At 37.2% G+C, this 19,035-nt stretch overlaps 1 protein-coding gene across 3 annotated transcripts in view; it reads left to right on the plus strand.

The window, feature by feature from the left end:
- The first annotated feature begins 1,526 nt into the window (after window positions 1-1,526).
- Window positions 1,527-19,035, plus strand: part of LOC6567071 (protein outspread) — an 81,179-nt gene continuing 63,670 nt past the window's right edge. For all 3 annotated transcript variants that reach the window (XM_032739362.2, XM_032739363.2, XM_032739364.2), the window contains exon 1: window positions 1,527-1,927. In XM_032739362.2, the coding sequence (XP_032595253.1) occupies window positions 1,712-1,927 (216 nt within the window). In that variant the 5' untranslated portion in view covers window positions 1,527-1,711. The remainder of the gene's footprint in view (window positions 1,928-19,035) is intronic.

Consider the following 19,035-nt stretch of genomic DNA (forward strand, 5'->3'; position numbering starts at 1 on the left):
AGCTATTCAGAGTATATTTGGTTCAATGCAATTTCCGTCTGTCCGTCCGTTTGTCTGTATGAACGCAACTCTTATCGACTCTCTTAGAGCTACAGAGATTCGGAGTGCTACGTCAACTAGACAGCTAGGGAATCGATAAAATCGATCATCGCAGATAAATCCAAGTTTGGAAGGAAAATTACTAGGAACCTTCTATAATAATTTTTTCAACCACGCCACTACCGCCAGTAAAATTCCCGAAAGTCCATATCTCCCGTAACAGGAAGGTTAAATGGAAACTCTTCCAACGCTTTTTTCGGCCCCGCCCACTACGACCACCAAAGTTCACAAAAGCCTACATCAACCGCAATCTTGGACGTTAGATTACTAAAAATCTCGTCCAAAGATCGGTATTTCTTGGCTATACCCACCCTGTTCTGTGGCACCTGTTATCTGATAGTATTACTTATGGTATCATAGTAATTCGCAGTCGGTTACGCCTAACTGTAACGTTCTCTCTGGTTTTAAATGTAATCAATGAAATATATTAGAATTGATAACACAAATATTAGCAGTATAGTAAATTAAACGTATAATTAATTAATAATAATTAGCAGATTAATTAAGTACTTTCAATAAAAAATAGATTATGTATTAAATTTGTACATTTTAAAACTATTATTTCAAAAATTGTGTCGGTCCAAAACAGAGAGTGACAGAGAGAGAGCCAAGACGATTGCACTACAAGTAACGTTACCTGCAACTCTTGCCTCCTTGGTTTTTACACACGATAATAAGTGCTCTCTCCCGGTTTTCGGTTGCTCTCGCTCTCGCTCTCCCTCTCTCTCGTTTTGGTTTTTGGCGCTCGACTGGTTGCGGCTCGACTTGTTGGGGGGCCAACCATTCAGTGTCGTGTATGCATTCGAGCCGATTTGTTGTGCCGAGAGCAGCCAATTGTACAAAGCGCGCGCGTGTTAAACGTCTAACGAAACTTCAGTCGTGTTGTTTGCTTTGCTTTGCTGCTATCCAATGAAGAAGTGCAAAGCAACATTGAATAAATTTTTAGTGCGAAGCGCGTGTGTGTGAGTGAGTGAGTTAGTGTGTGTGTGTGCGTGTGTGTGTGTGTTGTTTGGTGTGTTTTTTTGTATACATATTATTTTGCTTGGCTTGCCAAAAATTATAGTTTCATATCAAAATCACAAGGGGCAAAGCAAAACGTGCATAACACTTAGCGAAGAAGAAGAAGAAGGAGGAGGAGTGTAGAAGAAGAAGAAGAGAAACGAGTGAATTGAAACGACAAACAGCCAGCTATTTTTGGAGCAATGCGCTAAGAAAAACAACAACAACAACAACAACAAAAGCAACAAAGTTGAAGCCGGCTCAACAACAACAACAACAACTGCGTCGTTGTTCGGCGCATTTGCATAAATATGTGAGGCTGACCGGCTACACCAGCCCGCCCCCCTCGCAACCTATTGTCAAGTGTTGAAAAATATCAATTTACAAAAATTAATAAAAAAAAAATACAAAATTTGTACACATTGTGCAAAATTATACAAATTTACCTGTGTGTGTGCGTGTGTGTGTGTGTGAACGCAATGGCGCTAAACGCTGAGCATCAACTGAGCTGAGCTGAGAGAGCGACAGATTCCAAGATTTGTGAAACGTGAAAAGTAGCTGAGAAAATCAACAACAACAACAACAGCAACAACCACAACAACTCTGCCCAAAAATGTCAACTTCAACGATAACAGCAACAACAACAGCAGCAGCGCCGTCAACTTCGGCTGCGACGCCCCCACCAAGCGGTGTAAGCAGCGGCGGTCGCAGCAGCAGCAGCAGCGCCGACTGTCGTAAATTCTCACCAAATATATTCAACAAGAGCAAATGCAGCCATTGTTTTCGCCAGCGAGAGGAGCACAGCGCAGCCGCCTTGGAGTGCAATAGGGTGAGTTGACTGATCTGCCCTGAGGTGTGTGTCGGGTGTGGTGGGGTGTGGGGAGAAGAAGAAAGAAGAGTTCGACTAGTGTCGCCCAAGTTTAATATATAAATTTCGGTTCAATTCTGCCTACAAAAGTAGATAGTCTCCGTCCGAGTGCGTGTCTCTCTCCCTGCGGCTGCTGCTCCCCGCTCGCCCCACTCTCCCCACTCTTGTGTAAATTTATTGTTAGATGCAGTTTGTATATCTTATGGGCTGGGTTGGTTTGTTGTTTTTATAGACTTGTAGCATGGACCCATATAATGCTTTTCTTATGTTGCACAAATTGGGATGCTGCCTGGAATTTGGTCCAATTTATGTACTTTTTGGGGAATAAATACACATGTATGTTGTATAAGTATATATATATATATATATGTGGGAAAGATTTTTAAAAATGGAAATCCAATGTTTTCTTTTGTGTGTAGAAATTGTCTTGTTGCTTATGTGAAATATGTAGCTCAACATCTATAAAAAACAGATTAACTTGATTGTAAAAAATCGAGAATAAACACAAGTTTTTGCTTCATTTTTAAACAATTTTTGTATTAGTGTGAACAGTCAAAACAAAATTAATATTTCGATTACTAAATTTTTGAGTAGGAATAATTTGTTTCGATCAATAATAAAACTAACATCGTTTGACAATTAATTCAGTGCAATTTTGGCTAAAAGTAGAAGAAGAGTGTTAGAAAAATGTATCACATGATTTAAAACATTTCAAACAAACACACGATAACTAAGCTAAGATAAAGAGCGTCTTATCTAGATACTCGTAAGCTGTTTAGATTACTTTAAAATGCTTCGTTCCCATTTTATGATGATTAAGTTGATGATGATGATGGCATTTGCATAGTTCTTCTTCTTCGTAACTTTCACAAAAGAGTCTCAAATTTTCCGGAGCCCACGTGTAAATCATTTTTCACATTAGTGGTTCAGATAGATTTTTATACTATCAAATACGACGCTTTGATGTTTATTAAATACAAATTCCAGCATTCATAAAAAAAATAATAATAATAATAGCCGGTTTAGGTTCGCTTGGGCTTGTCGTAAATTTTTGTAAGGCAGACGCGACAAACGATTTTCACTTTTTTTCTTCTCTTTTTTCTAACTAGCCCTAAACAAAATTTTATAGTATTGTGGATTTGATGTGTGTTGTATGCATTGATTGCTTTTTGTTATTTTAATTAGTTTTCAGTGGCATATTCCGACTAGCCGTTAATTCTAAACGCAGATTCCAAGAAACGATCAACCAGAAAAAACTGAAGAAAGGGAGAGTTTTTCTTTTGTTGTGCCGCTGGTGTGTAACTGTATGTGTGTGTATCTATATATGATTGAATATCTGATGATCTGCGTTGTCTTCGTTGGCGTTTTTACAATATATATGTATATGTCAGATCTTAAAACTACAACTATCACTATTTCAGTGCGATATATAAATGGAATAGTTTTTTAAATCATTTTCTTGGGAAACCATCAGATCCCAAGAGAGCGAGTTTGTCAAAGATTACAATTGTAAAGTAAGATAACAGCTCTAGAAAAAAATATATATTTAAATATATAAAAATTGTCCCAAATCGATTTGTATATAGAATACTTTTTTTTGTATCTTTTTCACAAGCGTATTTAGAGTAATATTTATTACTATAATTTTGCCACTCCCTTGTAAATGAGTTAAAGTATTCTGTCAAGCGCAATCATGTGCAGAAATTCAATTATTTTACTGGGTCTCAAATCCATAATTTTCGGGCAATGTTACTGTGTTCTAGAGGCAATGTTACTGTGTTCTAGAGTCTCGTCATCTTCAAGACACTAGATCTATATATATATATATCCCTATGATTGAAGCAACGAAAGTCGGTTACTTGAGCTGGCGCAGAGTACATAAAAGTAAATCGAACAGTTGTGCTTTTGAAATAAAAAAACAAACAAACAAAAGTCTATCGATATACTATTTCCCAACTGTTTTTCAGCCCCTTATTGATACAGTTGTTCCCCTAAAGCAGCTGTTGACTTTAATGTGTTTCTATTAAGTTGAAACTGTATATGCATATATATTTAGGTATGTACATATATATAAACATATATTTAAATACACGCTGTAGAGAGAGATAACTACGACTACTATTTGCAAATAAATAAAAATATAAAAATTAAATACCTGGTAATTTTATTGAGAAATCCATATCGTATCGGATTCCGCACAGGTCGCAAGTGCTGCTATAGGTTTTTCACGGCTGTCAAAATATTAATAATAATAATCTATTGGCCTCGGGGTCTATGACTTCCTCAATGTAGAGTTTTGGCCCACAAACGCTGTGTTGTTGGCTGTGCTAATTTCTTGGGGGTCATCCGTTGATTCTGCCCCAAACGGAATCACAACACTCTTCTACCACTTCTGCATCATCATCTGGCTGTGTGAAGTGTTCTACTCATGGACACGTTTTAAGCATTTGGTTAACAGCTTTTTTATTGTTGTTATTGTTATTTGTTGTTGTTGTTGGTGTTGTTGTCTGCGGCAAAATTGATTTCTACACTTAGCCCACAAAAAGCAGATTTCGTCTCGCCGAATTCGCTGCTGGCTCGAGGCTATTAAAAACTGTAATTCACATCAATTAAAATGATGCCAATTGCCGCAAAAAGAAAACAAGAAAAAAGACAACCAACAAATAAACAGCTTTTCAGCTTTTTGACACACCAAATTAATTGCGGCCCCAGAAAAACAAAAGGCGACAACAACAAATTTTCAAAACGGCTGCTTGTAAACTGTCATTGAAATTTAAAACATCTCTCCACTTATTCAGAACAATTTTTTGTTTTTGCCCGAGAGCTATGAATTGAGAAAAGTGAATAGAGACAAACAAATAATTCGGGTCAGTTGCTAAAAATATATTTGGTTTAAAAAGAAATTAGAGAATATTAATAAATGACCTGGCGCTGAGGCAAATAAGTGAATCGCAACAACGAGCACGCGCGACTATGAGATACCCTGTAGGCATGCTTCAAACACTTAATTGTATACTTATTTAAAGATAAATATAAAATTCTTAATTAATTTTTTAAGTTTCCATAGAAGCCAAAGGTTTACTATAATCATTTAATTTAATTTATGATTAAGCGGCAAATCTCAATCATTATCAGCTGCTAACTCTTTTAACCTTAATTCAACCATTGAACATACTATATACATATATTTATATATTAAACCGATTAAATTCCGTCTAATTCATTACTATGTTCATTCCCATTTCGATTCTCAATCGTCCGAAGCAAACTCTAACTCCTTTTTCTTTATGTCATCTACTGAATTATATACTCTCTTGTGCATTTCCCGGGCACTGGGCATACATAAAAATAGATGTCGCTTGCCTTCCGCTCTGATCACTGGCCTGCAATTAGAAGGCGTTCGCAGCTGCAGCTAGAGCTGGGGCCTTGTGCGGTTAATCACCTAGACGACGACCAAAGACGAAGACGAAGAAGACGACAGACCCCAGGCACTTGGTAGCACATTGCCAACACACCGGTCGGCTCCCCCTAGGCGTTTCTTCTAAATTTAGAAGCACTTTACATTTGGTTTTTTTTCCTTCATCTCTTTTTTGTTTTGGTTTGTTTCGCTTTGTCTTTGGTGTTGTGTTTGCTGTGCATAATGTGAGCATAATTGTTGCATTGCATCTGCATCTAAATCTGAAGGCTTCACGGCAACTCTCGAATTACCCATGTGGACGACCACCAGCAGCTGACCATGCTGGCGGCTTTGAGAGACACTTAAAAGACTGCACCTCAAGTGCGAAATTCAAAAGAGGATATCCATTCAACTCGTTGAAGTGTGAAATTTTAGCGAACCTTTCAAACTAACCGCCGCCGCATTAGTTAGGCAATTATTCTGCCTCTTCTGCATTATTGAATTCCACTGCCACAGTTGTAACATTTCATAATGATGCCGATCATCATTGTTGGCTTCGATTGCGGAATGATGAGTTTCCTTCGGGTTGACGGCAGGTCAAAGGCTGTCCACGTTGACAGTGGAGTTGCCAAAGTTGCCGCAACGAAAACTTGTCGTCGTGACTGGGCAGTGGTAGTAACAACCATCAGGTCAAAATCTAACCCATTATTTGTCGGGCTGGCCATTTGATACAGTGGGGCACATAGTTGCCTACTTGGCTGAAATAGTAAATGATAGTATAATAGTAAGCTGTACAACTATGCTATATAACATTCTACTACTATATTATAATATAATACATATGAACGAATATCAATGACATTTAAAAGATCTCCATTTATTGAGCAAAAATATTCTACATATTTTTTATTGGTAAATTAAAATATATATTTGTTCTTGATTCTTATTTGTTAGGCTAATGCGTAAATCTAAATAGTAGAAAATTAATTGTTAATAAAACTATGAAGTTAAATTAAGTGTTTCCTTTATATTTCTTATCTTTCTTGATGTGCTGAAAAGCGGGTTTTCAACATTCCTAAATTTGCTTCGTTGAAATTTATATAATTTTATAATAACTTTTGTATTAAATTAAGTATGCTATATTATAATATGTATGTAAGTTTTACTTTGATTTGGTTCCACTGTACTCCTTGCCAATGCCCATAGTATTTGTATTTGTGTTTGCGTTTGCTATTTGCCAGTTGGGCGTCCAACTTTGTTGCCTATCCCCAAAAAAAGATCTCAATTGATCCCCGGGGTGTTATTGAGCTATTGGCAGCACGCCAGCCTCAGCTGGCAGTTTCAATGTTGTGCTTGAGTCCGTTCTATTCTCAATCCTCGCATCTCGCACGTCGTCCCCCACTCCTCGTTCCTCGCTCCTCGGTGCACGTTCCTCTACTGCCCTTTGTGATCGTGGGCTGTTCTATTCTGTTTTTTGTGCTGTTGTTTGTCAGCCAGATAAACACATAATAAATATTACCTTTACACACCTTCCAGGCGACATGGCAGTCATCCTAGCTGAACATAAACACATCTACGGCAAATACAGTTCACGTACGTGCACGTGCAAAAGTATTGATAAAAAAAAAGAAGCATGAATCAATCCGTAGTTTAAGTGTTACAAATCCATGTCAGAAGTAGCTATAAATTCAAGCCGAATTTTAATCCTAATTTTCAGTACCAAACATGTGGTTAAAGTACCATTCTTTTGCAAGCCTTGAACTCTTAATTGCAATCAGCAATCAAAAATAACCTGCATATTACTTTATTTAAAAAGCCAACAGAATTATTATTATTTAGTTTTAGTTCTTATTACTAGCATATTATTCATTTGCCACAATGGCAACTTTTTACAAACTTAAAGTATTTTTAGATATTATTGTTCGCTGGCTTTAAGCCTATCTTAAGAATTGCAAGAAAACAGTTGCGGGAGAATTATTTAAAATTCTGGCAGCGACTTTGACGATTTTTGCATGCATTATTTACAAATTCTAGTCAGTTATTTTGCACTGTGTACGCTTGTTGTGTGTGTGCCTTAAAGTTTGCTTTGGCCTTTCTGCGTGACGTGCTCAAGTGAACTTTTGTTGTTGTTGCAACGTTGATTGATTGTTTGGCTTAGAAGTTGTTGTTGCTGTTGTCGCTGTCGGTTCTTGAAGAGGGCGTGTTATGCTGTGCTGTGCTGTGCTGTTGTGCGGATATTTGCATTTTTCTAGGTTAATTAGTTAGCCAGGTGCATTGAACTTTAACAGGTAGCCCAGCTAGCAACTTGCCTAACAGAATTCAGCGCTTTTGAGGTCATCTCTCTCTCTCTCTCTTTCTCTTTCTGCGCTTTTATCTAAGTATCTGCATGATAAAACAACACGGCAGAGTCAACAACTTTTAGAGAGAGATGTATTTGTATAAGGTATGAATGCAGCTGTGCAAGTGAAATAAACAACAACAAAAAACAACAAACAAAACCAGATACAGCTACTCTGATAAAGGAGTCATGTCTGTATAATGTATGTTGACGCCAAATATTTCTAAGCGCTGTCTTCAGATAAGATACAAAATTTCTTTGCTTATCACAAGTTATGTTGCTGTTGCTTCTTTGTAGCTGACGCTTATATTTGCCTGCTGCAATTAGCTGAAGCTTGCAACTTCAACTAAACTTTAACGCCAACAGCGATTCCGATTTCATCTGCTCGCTCTAAACTTTAGCAACTGTATTGTTGTTGTTTTTAGTTTCTTTTTATTTTTTTTTAGCATGCGGCAATTAATAGCACGAACCTTTCTGTCACTCAACATGAGCAAGGTTGCCTCCAACAATGGGCCAGAGTTGCCAACTTTGCTGCCTACTGACATTCATCGCTTTGGGGCAAGCAGCGAGCTGTAGAAGCCTTATCGCACCACACAAACACAAACAACAGCAATCATCAATCAAACCAGCCGCACCAGTCGCAACAACAACAACAACCCTGACCAAGAACATCCACAGGAACACCAACAACTGTGCTGCAACAATATAAAAGCCCAGTTAAATCAACTTCTTAACGCAAACAGCTTCATCTCTTGCTTCTCTTTTCTTTTTTGCCCTTTCTTTTGGATTTCTTCTCCATTAGATTTATTCATTAAAGAAAAGCAAGCCGGCAACTGGCAGCAGTCAAAGTTTGCTTCTCTATTCCATTTTCATCATCATTATTATTATTATTTTCGCTTTATTAAGGACGATACCTTATAGATCTATACTTATTCACAATAAACGTCTAAAATTGCATAGATATTATATTTTATTTTTATTATGCTTACTTATATTATATAATGCAATTTAAGTACTTTTAGTTATAGTTTTCACAATTATCTCTGCGTTCTATTTTTGATTTATTTAATGTGGGCTTATAACAGTCAAAAATACATCTTTGATTAATTACAAACTTTTATTCTAACAATTTTTATTTTCAAAACTGCTTTTTATCAAAGCAAAGTTTTTCTAAGCGAACTTTAAAATACTTGTCTTAGGGGTTTTCCCTGCTTGAATTCTGCTTAATGGCCAAGGGGTTTTCAGTATTTTTTATCTGACAGCCTCATCCGCAGCCATTATACTACAATGATTTTGCCACTTCATAGATCAGAAGATCATCAGAGACTTAAGCAAAAAAGCAGTCTCGAGTTGAATTCTCTGGCAATCTTAACATCTCCACGTCAATGCCTGCATTCACTTGGTTAGAGTATATTGATTCTGTCACACAGAAGAAGTCATCTTCGATTTTGAAGTGTGTATATATATATGCTTGATCAGCAACTATTGTAGATGCGGTATAACCATATATGTTTCTCACTATGCTTACTATCTAATTCTCACACTTATTATTATCTAGTTCCCATAGTTTTTCATAAATATAATTAGAGGGTATTTTAACTTCGTCGGGCCAGAGAATACTTCTTATATTTTTTCTATGCTCTTGGCTACTTCACCCGTTTTTCCGCGCTGTGCGACATTTTGCTGCATAATTGAATTCTTATTCTTATGCTGCAACTTTTTTTTGCACCCCAAGGCGGCATGCAACTAGATTTCTGTTCAAATGCCGCTGAGTTATGGCTCCATCGTAACTTGCACCTGTAGTAGCTGCAACAAGTGCAACAAAGTGTTGCAAGATAGCTGACGGCATTAGATCGTTGCAGATTGCGAATGAAGGTATTTCTTGAAATAATGGCGTGTTGAGAAGGGCATCCTGATGCCGTCCGAGGTGATTACTTAATATAATTATGATACTTCCAGCACTTGCATTATATTTTCTTGCTGCAGACTAATTAACTTAAATCACCGTTTAATTGAAATGTGATTAACGCAATTGAGACTGGACACGGCCTGAATTTCCCGCTGATTACGGATAATTTTGTGATTAATATAAATAGGAGAAATAATCGAGCAACACTTGTGAATCTAAACATCGATATTATATACACAAGCTATAATAAAGACCCTGTCTGCGTTCGACACTGGCAAAAAAATTGTGCACTACAACCGATATAAAATCAGAAATCATTTGTTGACCTTTGTAATATAATTTTGAAGAAGTATATTGATGATCAGCATCAGTAAACTAGTCGAAATAACCTTCTCCGTATGTCTCTCTGTTTGCTTGCGAACTAGTTCCATCAGTTTAAAGCTATATTGATGCCAGGTGGAACATCGGTGTCATTCGGATCGGATCACTATATTATATAGCTGCCATAGGCACGATTGGTCGTAAGAGACGTGCTATTATGCTCTCAACACTTAAGCCATGAAAACTATGAGAATCGGAATATTCTATCAAATCATAGGAACAATCAGTCGATTTTTTAAATTCACAGTCAAATTTAGATGATGGCAATTTGGTTCCGTTCTTTGGCGTGCTTAATATATCCTTTCTTTCTTGTTTTTTTTTTTTCCTCTACATATTCAAATTTTTTTTTCTTACCATTGAACAATAAAATACACTTTGCCAATTTGTTTGCCATTGAAAGAGTCGAGCGATCGTCTCAGGTAAATCTCAGTTGTGCTTCGTCTGTGAAGATATGTAAATCTATTGTTGTTATTGTTGTACGGTCAGTCAAGGTGACTGAGCGGGGGGAGCAAGCGAGACAGACAGAGAGAGAGAGAGAGAGAGAGAGAGAGAGAGAGGGAGAGAGAGAGAGAGAGAGAAATCGAGATGAACACCGAGAGGCAGGTGATGAGTAAAGTTTTGAGCATGGACTTAACACTTCCAGGAAGAAGTCTCGTTTTTTTTGCTGCTGCTGCTGTTGTTGCCGTTGCCGTTGCCGTTGTCGTTGTCGTTGTTATTGTTGCTGCTTGGTATTCACAGACAAAACAGATAAATCATTTGAAAAGCACCGCTTATTTGGCAGTCTAGAATTTGATTATGTTTGCTTTTTTGTTTTTGTGTGGCTTTGAAATGCGTAAAATGTTTTGCGATTGGGGTTTTTATTTTTTACTTTTTTTTTTTGAGTTCTTAGAAGACATTTGGCATATCGAATGAATGAAGCTAAAGATTTGTTAAACTGATTGGGACGTGCCCAGCACAAAAAGAGAGACAGAGAGAGAGAGAGAGAGAGAGAGAGAGACAGTAGATATTGTACGACGACATTCCAGTGCTCAGATCATTGAAGCTGAAGCAACAGAAAAGCGTAGACATTTATTAACTTCTATATGCCGATGTATGGATATGGAAATATGTATGTGATATAAAGCTTGCCAATTACCGTCTCAAAATAGACAAAATGAACAAAGACCACAGCGAAGGCAATGCTTTTATTTACAACCAATAATTTAGGCAGCCACCACACAACAAAAACAACAATAACAATAACAACACATGCTAAATTATGTAGGTGGACATGATAATTTTGGTTTTGCACACACCGACACTCCACAACAGAGACAATGAGCCAGCCCGGGAGCCCCCAAGGTTTCCCCTGGCCGAACCAGACGAATCACAAACAGATTTCCAAGTCGCGCCCAAAAATAGCAACAGAAACGTCAACGTCTCTCCCCCCTTCCCCACACCTGCTCCCCTCCATCGACCCCTTGCTGCGCCAGTCGCTGCCCTCAGGCGCATTTTATTTAAATAAAATAAATTTGTTGTCTGCTGCCCAAAAACAGCGCAAGCTGCAATTACTGCAAATTTGCACAGACAAATAAACGGAGTAGACCTCTAGCTGCAATTTAGATACTACATATGTATATGTGTATATATGTATGTGTGTACGTATTTATGTAGATGCAACGTTACAGGGCGCAAACTGGCAAATGATATCCTCAAGAGTTCAACGAAAGCGAAAATACCCAACGTGGGTATTCCTGAAACAATTCTTGTGTATTTATTTATATATGTTTAATGTACTTGGGAGCCATATAGCTTGTTCAGTTATGATTTTTAGATCAATGTGTAGTGTATGAGAATTCTTTGGAAACTATTTTTAAAAAGTAATAACAACAATTCTCAGCACGTCGAAGATGTGAATCTAAGCTTAAATGACTATCGAAATAAGTAGGAAAACTTTAGACGAGGCAGCTTGACTATGAGATACCCTGACAGAAGGTCTATCAATATTCTCGAAACAAGTGAATTTATGAATAAAATAAAATAAACTTGATCTACGTTTGACCTACGAGCACTTACATTTCAAGTTTGAAGACTTAAGCAAGGACGGAGAGACAAATGGGCATGGCTTAAACCACTTTGGTATATGTATAAATACACTTTATGGCGTTGTAGATGGCTATATCGGATGTGAACATGTATATATTATGAGACGCCTCGACGATCCTGTCTTCTGCCTGTAATAATATTTCAGTGTTTCCTTACCTTGTAGATGGAGTTCTCTAAATTATGCCGTGTTCACCAACCTAATAAGACATTAACTAGCCCTGGACTTGAACCCAAATCTTCATAAACTTAAGAGTAGTCTACAAATATGTGTAATGTGTAAATATGAATATGAATTTATTTTTCGGGCAAACTTAATTAGTTTACTTAACCAAAATGCTGTAAATTTTGGAGTTGTCTGTATTACAAACGCTTAACTGCACTGAAATGGCATTTTAATAGGCATTTGTTTTTTTTTCTTTTGCACCGCATGCTTTGACAGCGGGTGGGTGGTGCGTCTGCCCCCCAATGCCGATACTTTTGTAGTATCCACCTCCAATAATGTTTAAAGTTTGTCTTCGATTTGTTTGGCTCTTGTACGTGGGTCGCAGTCAAATGTAGCAAACGAAGGCTGCTGCTGTTGCTGTTGTTGTTGGCGACAAAAAAACTGCCATAAACAAATAACTATGCCACTGCCGATGGCAATAGCTGAACCAATGGCTCTGGCTCTGACTCTGTCTGCGACTTGAGCGAGCTCAAAGCGAGCAGATCATGCACAGCCATAATGTGGCACAGACTCAGACTCAGACTCAGCCTTAGACTATGTGGCACGCTAGACACACCCGAGCCGAGCTGAGCTGAGCTGAGCCGAACCTATGCAAATGTGGTTGTGTATGTGTGTGTGTGTTGTGGAGCTAAATGATCCAACGCCGAGTGGAATTCAGCTCATGAAATATTTAGGTGTTTGCCGTATTTGAACATGTCTTGCATAATTTGTACGTTTGTACTTTTAATTAAAGTTATCTCAGATATACAAATACGTACTTCTTGCCTGCCCGTATTCGGCCAGCGAAGTCGGTTTGCCACCTGATTTTAAAGCCAGTCTCATGCCACAAATACTATAAGCGGTGACCTCAGGGCCACCTGGGGTCAATAACAGCCAAATATCTGGCTATAATTAGCCTTTGTCATAGTGCACAAGACATTTATAAAAACAAACATCTAACGCATTGGCCAATTATGAGCCATTTGTTAAATAAAAAGAGGCAATAGAAAACATCTGCGTTCTGTTGATGACTTAATGGGTTTTCAAGTTTTTTTTTTCCTTTGTTAATTGATGAACTTAATTCTGATTAGTCCCATGTGTGACTATTTAAAATATTTACTAATGTGTTTTTCTTTCTTTCATTTTCAGGTATGTACCATAAATTAGTTACAACTAATATGAATTTCCCCTGGTCAAAGGTTTGAACATATTTTGAGAGAATATATAAGATGACTTTTATAAATGGATATTAGAAGATATTCTTGTTGTCATAAAGATATAAGATAAAATCATGGATTACGTGCCTTGTATCAAGAGAGGACTGTAATCTGTCAATATAGTAATCAAATATATTGAAAAGTAGTTGAGAATAGACAACTCTACTCAAGAAGCTGTTCAGTGAATACATATTTCTGCCATGGCATATAATCATCGTCATGCCACCGCTGTTGATTTTTCAACAAAAAATAAGTCTAAATGTGGACGATATTTACTTTTAATTTATTTGTCAATAAAAAGTTAATTTAATTATACCCAAAAAAGTTGACATGCGTACGTCGTTGATTAAATCAACTCCCACGTTTAACACGGACAAATTACAAAAGCTGAACGATGACGATTCGCAATTGTTGCTTTTATAAACGGACATCAGGCTCCGAGCAGTCATTGGCCAAAATTGTATGGGTTTTATGTTAGGGAAAAACTGTGTCAAAGTTGTTTGGATTCTCGCCGGCTTATAAGGTAGTATTACTATGCCTTCTTTCTTTTACAGGTTTTTTATACCCTGAACACATAAAAATGTATAAAATGGGTATAATGGTTTTGTGCAAATGTATGTAACAGGTAGACGGGTGCATCTCCAGCCCCATAAAGTATATATATGCTTGATCCACACCAAAAGTCGACACAGATCTCAGAGACTATAAAAGCTAGAGACGTGAATATAAGTTCTCTTACACGCCACGCAGATTAAGTTTACTTAATTTTATCGATAACATTTCGATTTCCAAAAGCATAAGCATTTCCACAATTATGAAGACAGTGCCTTTTAAAACATATATATTCTACATTGAGACATTATAGATAAACTTGACAAATAATATCAAGATAGGAAACACCCAAGTTAAAGTCCAAAATGAATTCTCATATTGAAACCTTACATCAGCCGTATCGAGCATTTTCTATATGCATAAATATGGGAAATGGAAAGATAATCGACGAATGTTTGTATCTTCAGAGCACTTCTATGCATGCTTACATTTGAGTGTGCAACATTTTTAAACGGAATTTTGGCAACAAAAGTTAAATATTTTTAATAGATGAGTTCACAGGGTATATCGTAGTTGAGGTCACTCGATTACAGTCTCTTTACTTGATTTTATATGTTACGTTCGTCGAACACTTTGCCATTTAACTGTATTTTTTTATCATTTTGCAGCGAATTTCACATTCTGTTCGCCGTGTTTACATTTTCGCCACGTTATCACTTATTAACCCACTTCCGGCCGCAGCAGCAGCGAAGAGAAATTAATTTGTAATGACAAACAATAACATAGAAAAGAGATAGAAAGACAGACAGAGAGAGACAGAGAGAAAGAACATAAAAAACAGTAAAAAACAATTTACAGAACCTAGAAAATATCATAAATCATGATGGCAAATTGGGCTAATGTCATCTCTCGTGTGAAAGTCGCCGACTCGTCTCAAAACGTCGTTGTGTCTCACATTTTCACGCGAATTAAGTAATTTCCACTTAATTGATCTAATTATTTTGCATTTAACACACATTTCTCGCCGTAGAAATGGGGCGTGGCTTAGTGGGACACCTTCTGTTTCGATTGTTAATTGAATGTGCACCACACAGTGCGCTGAAGTGTTCAATGTATTTCATTCATTTTCCTTTCAGTTGACAAATGCGGCAGCCACAAAAAACAACAACAGCAACACAACTCGCACATGTCCACAACTTTTGGTTGATCTATGTATGTACAAATGTACAGATGTATATTGGTACACATGTATGTATTTGGCCTACTTTATTTCCATTCCATTCGTTTAGCTTGTGGTACAAGGCAGTTGAGGCAGTTAAGAAGGAAATATCAACATCATTTCAGTAGGTTGAGAACTTAATACACTAACCAAAGAAATTGCTGCTATATTTACGATTTATTCTAATTTAATTAAAGCAGAAATTGGTTTAAAACAACCTTAATCGTTAAGTTTAAGAATTCATGTACAACATCAATAGATTTTCAAAAATTCTAAGACCAACTTTCAATGTGAACAAATGTTTGATGTATGCTTGTTTAGTATAGGGTATATGAAATGTGTTATGTGCATTGGTAATTGTAACTTTTTAAAAATCAATTCTCATTGTTTTTCTGTGTTCATTAGAGTCGCATTTGAAGTCGCTTTTGACTATTGACAAGGTCTAGGTGCAGCCTCTGGGACAGACGGACAGACGGACAGATCGGACGGACAAGTCGACAGCTCTGGAGCGTTGGACAATTGATTGCTTTACAGATTTCAATTTGAATTTGTATTTACTTTGAACTGGCTGTCATTCAGATTTCTTTTACAGTGCCTCACACGCGCGGCCAACGTCATTGGAACAGTCAGTGGAATATGAGTGTACCAGTCCGGGTGTGAGTGTGAGTGTATGTGAGTACCCGAAGTGTAAGCGTGGTTCATGGTAATTCACACACAAAGCAGTTAGCTTGGAAATCGCATCTTGTGATTACTAAGCTAAGTATCTTTCGATAGCAAGTGCAGTAGGCAGTCAAATCTTTGGCACTTTTTTGGGCAAACAAAAGAAAGACTTTTCCCAGCGCGAAGCGCGGTCAAAGAACAAACAGCTACCAACATCCGTTGCAGGGCTACTCTTCAATTTGATTTATTTACCTCTTTTTTGTTTTGTTTTGTTTTTGTTTGCTGCCAAAATCAAATAATTATCTTTGGGGACTACTGTGGGCCAGCCGAGTACAAGATACGAGATTCAAGTTCAACTACTTAAGACATGATCAACCTGCGAAGTATCTACAGCTCATTGCATGAGCATAGGAATCAATTTTTGCGGCGGGTAAATTACTTTGATTCGATTTGTGAAGTTTGCCGGGACTGCGGACTCGAACTCGGACTTTGACTGCGTCTTGGACTGGGACTGGGACTGGGACTGGGAATAACACTGAGAATGAGAACTATACTTGAAGCAACGCTTTTATGTACCGTTGGCGCCCTTTGCCAAGCAATTCTCGCCCCGTCTTCATCGTGATCATCGAAATCGACATCATCGGCATCGACAGTCTTTGTTGAAGCTGTTGGTTAACTTGCGTGTGTTTTCGTGTGTGTGTGTGTGCGAGTGAGTGTGTGTGTGTGCGTGTGTGTGTGTGTGTGTGAAGTAATCGGTAGTTGCGGCTCAAGCAGCCTCAGAGCAGCTCTGTCTCTGGCCTCAAATGTTGTTGTAAGTATTCCTCTTCTTCTTTTCCGTTCTCTGCTCCGCTCAGCGAAAGGTTGTTGAACTTGCTGTACAACAGCTTGGTTTCAATTTTGTTCCCTCAATCAGTTGCCTGTTCTTTGGCTTTTGTGCTTGTTCTTGTTGAGCCCGTTCATTCGTCGCTACCCCCTCCCTGCTACCTACCCCTTGCTTGTTCAGCAACTCACTCATAGGCCGTACATTGAGTTCTATTATAGGAAATTATATTATTATTATGTACTCCAGTCGCCGCTCTTGGGCCTTTGTTTGCGTACACATTTTTACTGTTATTCTACGCAGTGCTCGTGTCCGCTCCCCTATCTATTTTAGTTCTATGCAAATTCTTATCTCCGCATTGAAATAACCTCACAGCTTAGTTAAGCTGATTTATTATTGAAATAGTTAAGTAGCTACTAGTAAGAGCCTTGGAAGTACTTCCAGCCGACCTCGGAGACCTGACTACAAATTAGAGCATCGCGTTATTCATAGTTGCACTGCCCAAAAATCTGCTGAACAAAAGCCATTATGATAAGGCTTGTTACTTAAGTATTGTATTTTTTTTTCCATGCTGCAATGAAAAGATTTTTTGGGCTTAAAAAATGTTTTCTTTTCAGAATTTTATTCTGCACCTGATGTGTTTGAATCGAACTTTTATGTAAAATTTAGACTTATTTCAATAAACAATTGTTCCTTATTTTATAATACATTGTATAGCAATAATAGAATTTTAAAATCCGGATTAAGCAAGCACTTAATTAGCAATGACTAGACCTTAGTCCCACACAAATATTTTAACGTAATAGTGGTAATTGTATTTCTTAAAATTCAATCTTAAGAATTTAATTAATCTTGGTTTGTGATACTTTGTACCTAGTATGATTTTAACTTAATTGTAGTTATAATATATCTTGAAATTCAATCTTAACAATTTAAATTATCTTTTTATCCTTTCACTAATCCAACTCGTTTCCTGCTTGAACCGAAATGATTTTCGGTTTCTTCAAATGAACCATATCTATAAAATTAATTTTATTGTTTCCTTGGCTTAATTAGATTGTGTCGTAACTTTAAGTAAATGAAACAAAGCAATTAAGTCTTATCAGCGTCTCTCTCTCTACCTCTCTCCCTCTCTCTCTGATGCGCTTAACTAACCTCTCGGTTACTATCACAATTTGTTGATTGTTCCTATAGCAAAGTACAAATATTTAGTGTCAACGTCGTCGTTTGTTTTTAGGGTCACTTAAAAACGTGACGCTTTTTGACCTTACCGTTTTATGTGCGTTCTTTTTATAGGCGCCTTTGAAGATAATGAGGATAAAGAGTTTACAAGCAAATAACCTTAGCATTGAATACCTGAATAGATGAGTTTATTATTCTCTTGTAGTGACGTTTGTAACTCGTTGATCCGTTTCGGCCTTCATAAAGTATATTTTCCGGATCAGCATTAGTAGACGAGTCGATATAGCCATGTCCATCTGTCCGTCGGCTTCTATGCAAACTGTAATTATGTCGAAGCTGACTTGATCGGTTCACTATATCATATAACTTATATGGGATCGATCCATTGAAAGATGAATTCTTGCATGAACAATTTCCAACCTTGCCAGTTATGCGTGTTTTATGCTCCCCACATTTGTAGAAAAATCTCTGAACATGGGACTACTATATCATATAGCTCACATTAAAAACAATCGGTTGGGTTTTTTTATATTTATGGTAAAAAGGGATCCCAAACATGTTATTTTTTAAGTGCTTAAAATAGCCTTTCATTCTTGTTTACAAGTAAATTTCGAGTGGAAGATGGGTAATAGGTTCGCTATTTATTTCAATATATATTTTTTGATGAGATGCAGATATTTATCTAATAATAACAATACAAAAGCTTGATGATCTGAGCGTATGCAAATACGTGTTGAATCCACAATTTTATATACATACATGAATATTGAATATTATATTGAATTTGATCATTTTCCTTGTACAGCTCTAATAGCTGAGGCAATAAATTCTATAAATTGCAAATATATGTTAATCAATCGTTAATATTAGAGATGAAGCCTAGTTATAATAAATGAAATATGTGTTGCGGTTAACTTATTATACAGTATGTTAATAGGTAGGTTAGGTAACGGTTTCTGCTGCATTCGGCCGTGTTGATTTTGGGGGCTGGACGGCCACGTGTGTGCCCCTTTGGACATTCTTAGTCGACACATTTAGCAGATCGTGTCCATAAATCATCTGCGAGTCTCTTGTTGCAAGGCCTCAGCCTTTTCAGCTGAGCTTTTG

The sequence above is a fragment of the Drosophila grimshawi genome, unplaced genomic scaffold (assembly GCF_018153295.1).
Source record: "Drosophila grimshawi isolate 15287-2541.00 unplaced genomic scaffold, ASM1815329v1 contig_1377, whole genome shotgun sequence".
NCBI lineage: Eukaryota > Metazoa > Arthropoda > Insecta > Diptera > Drosophilidae > Drosophila > Drosophila grimshawi.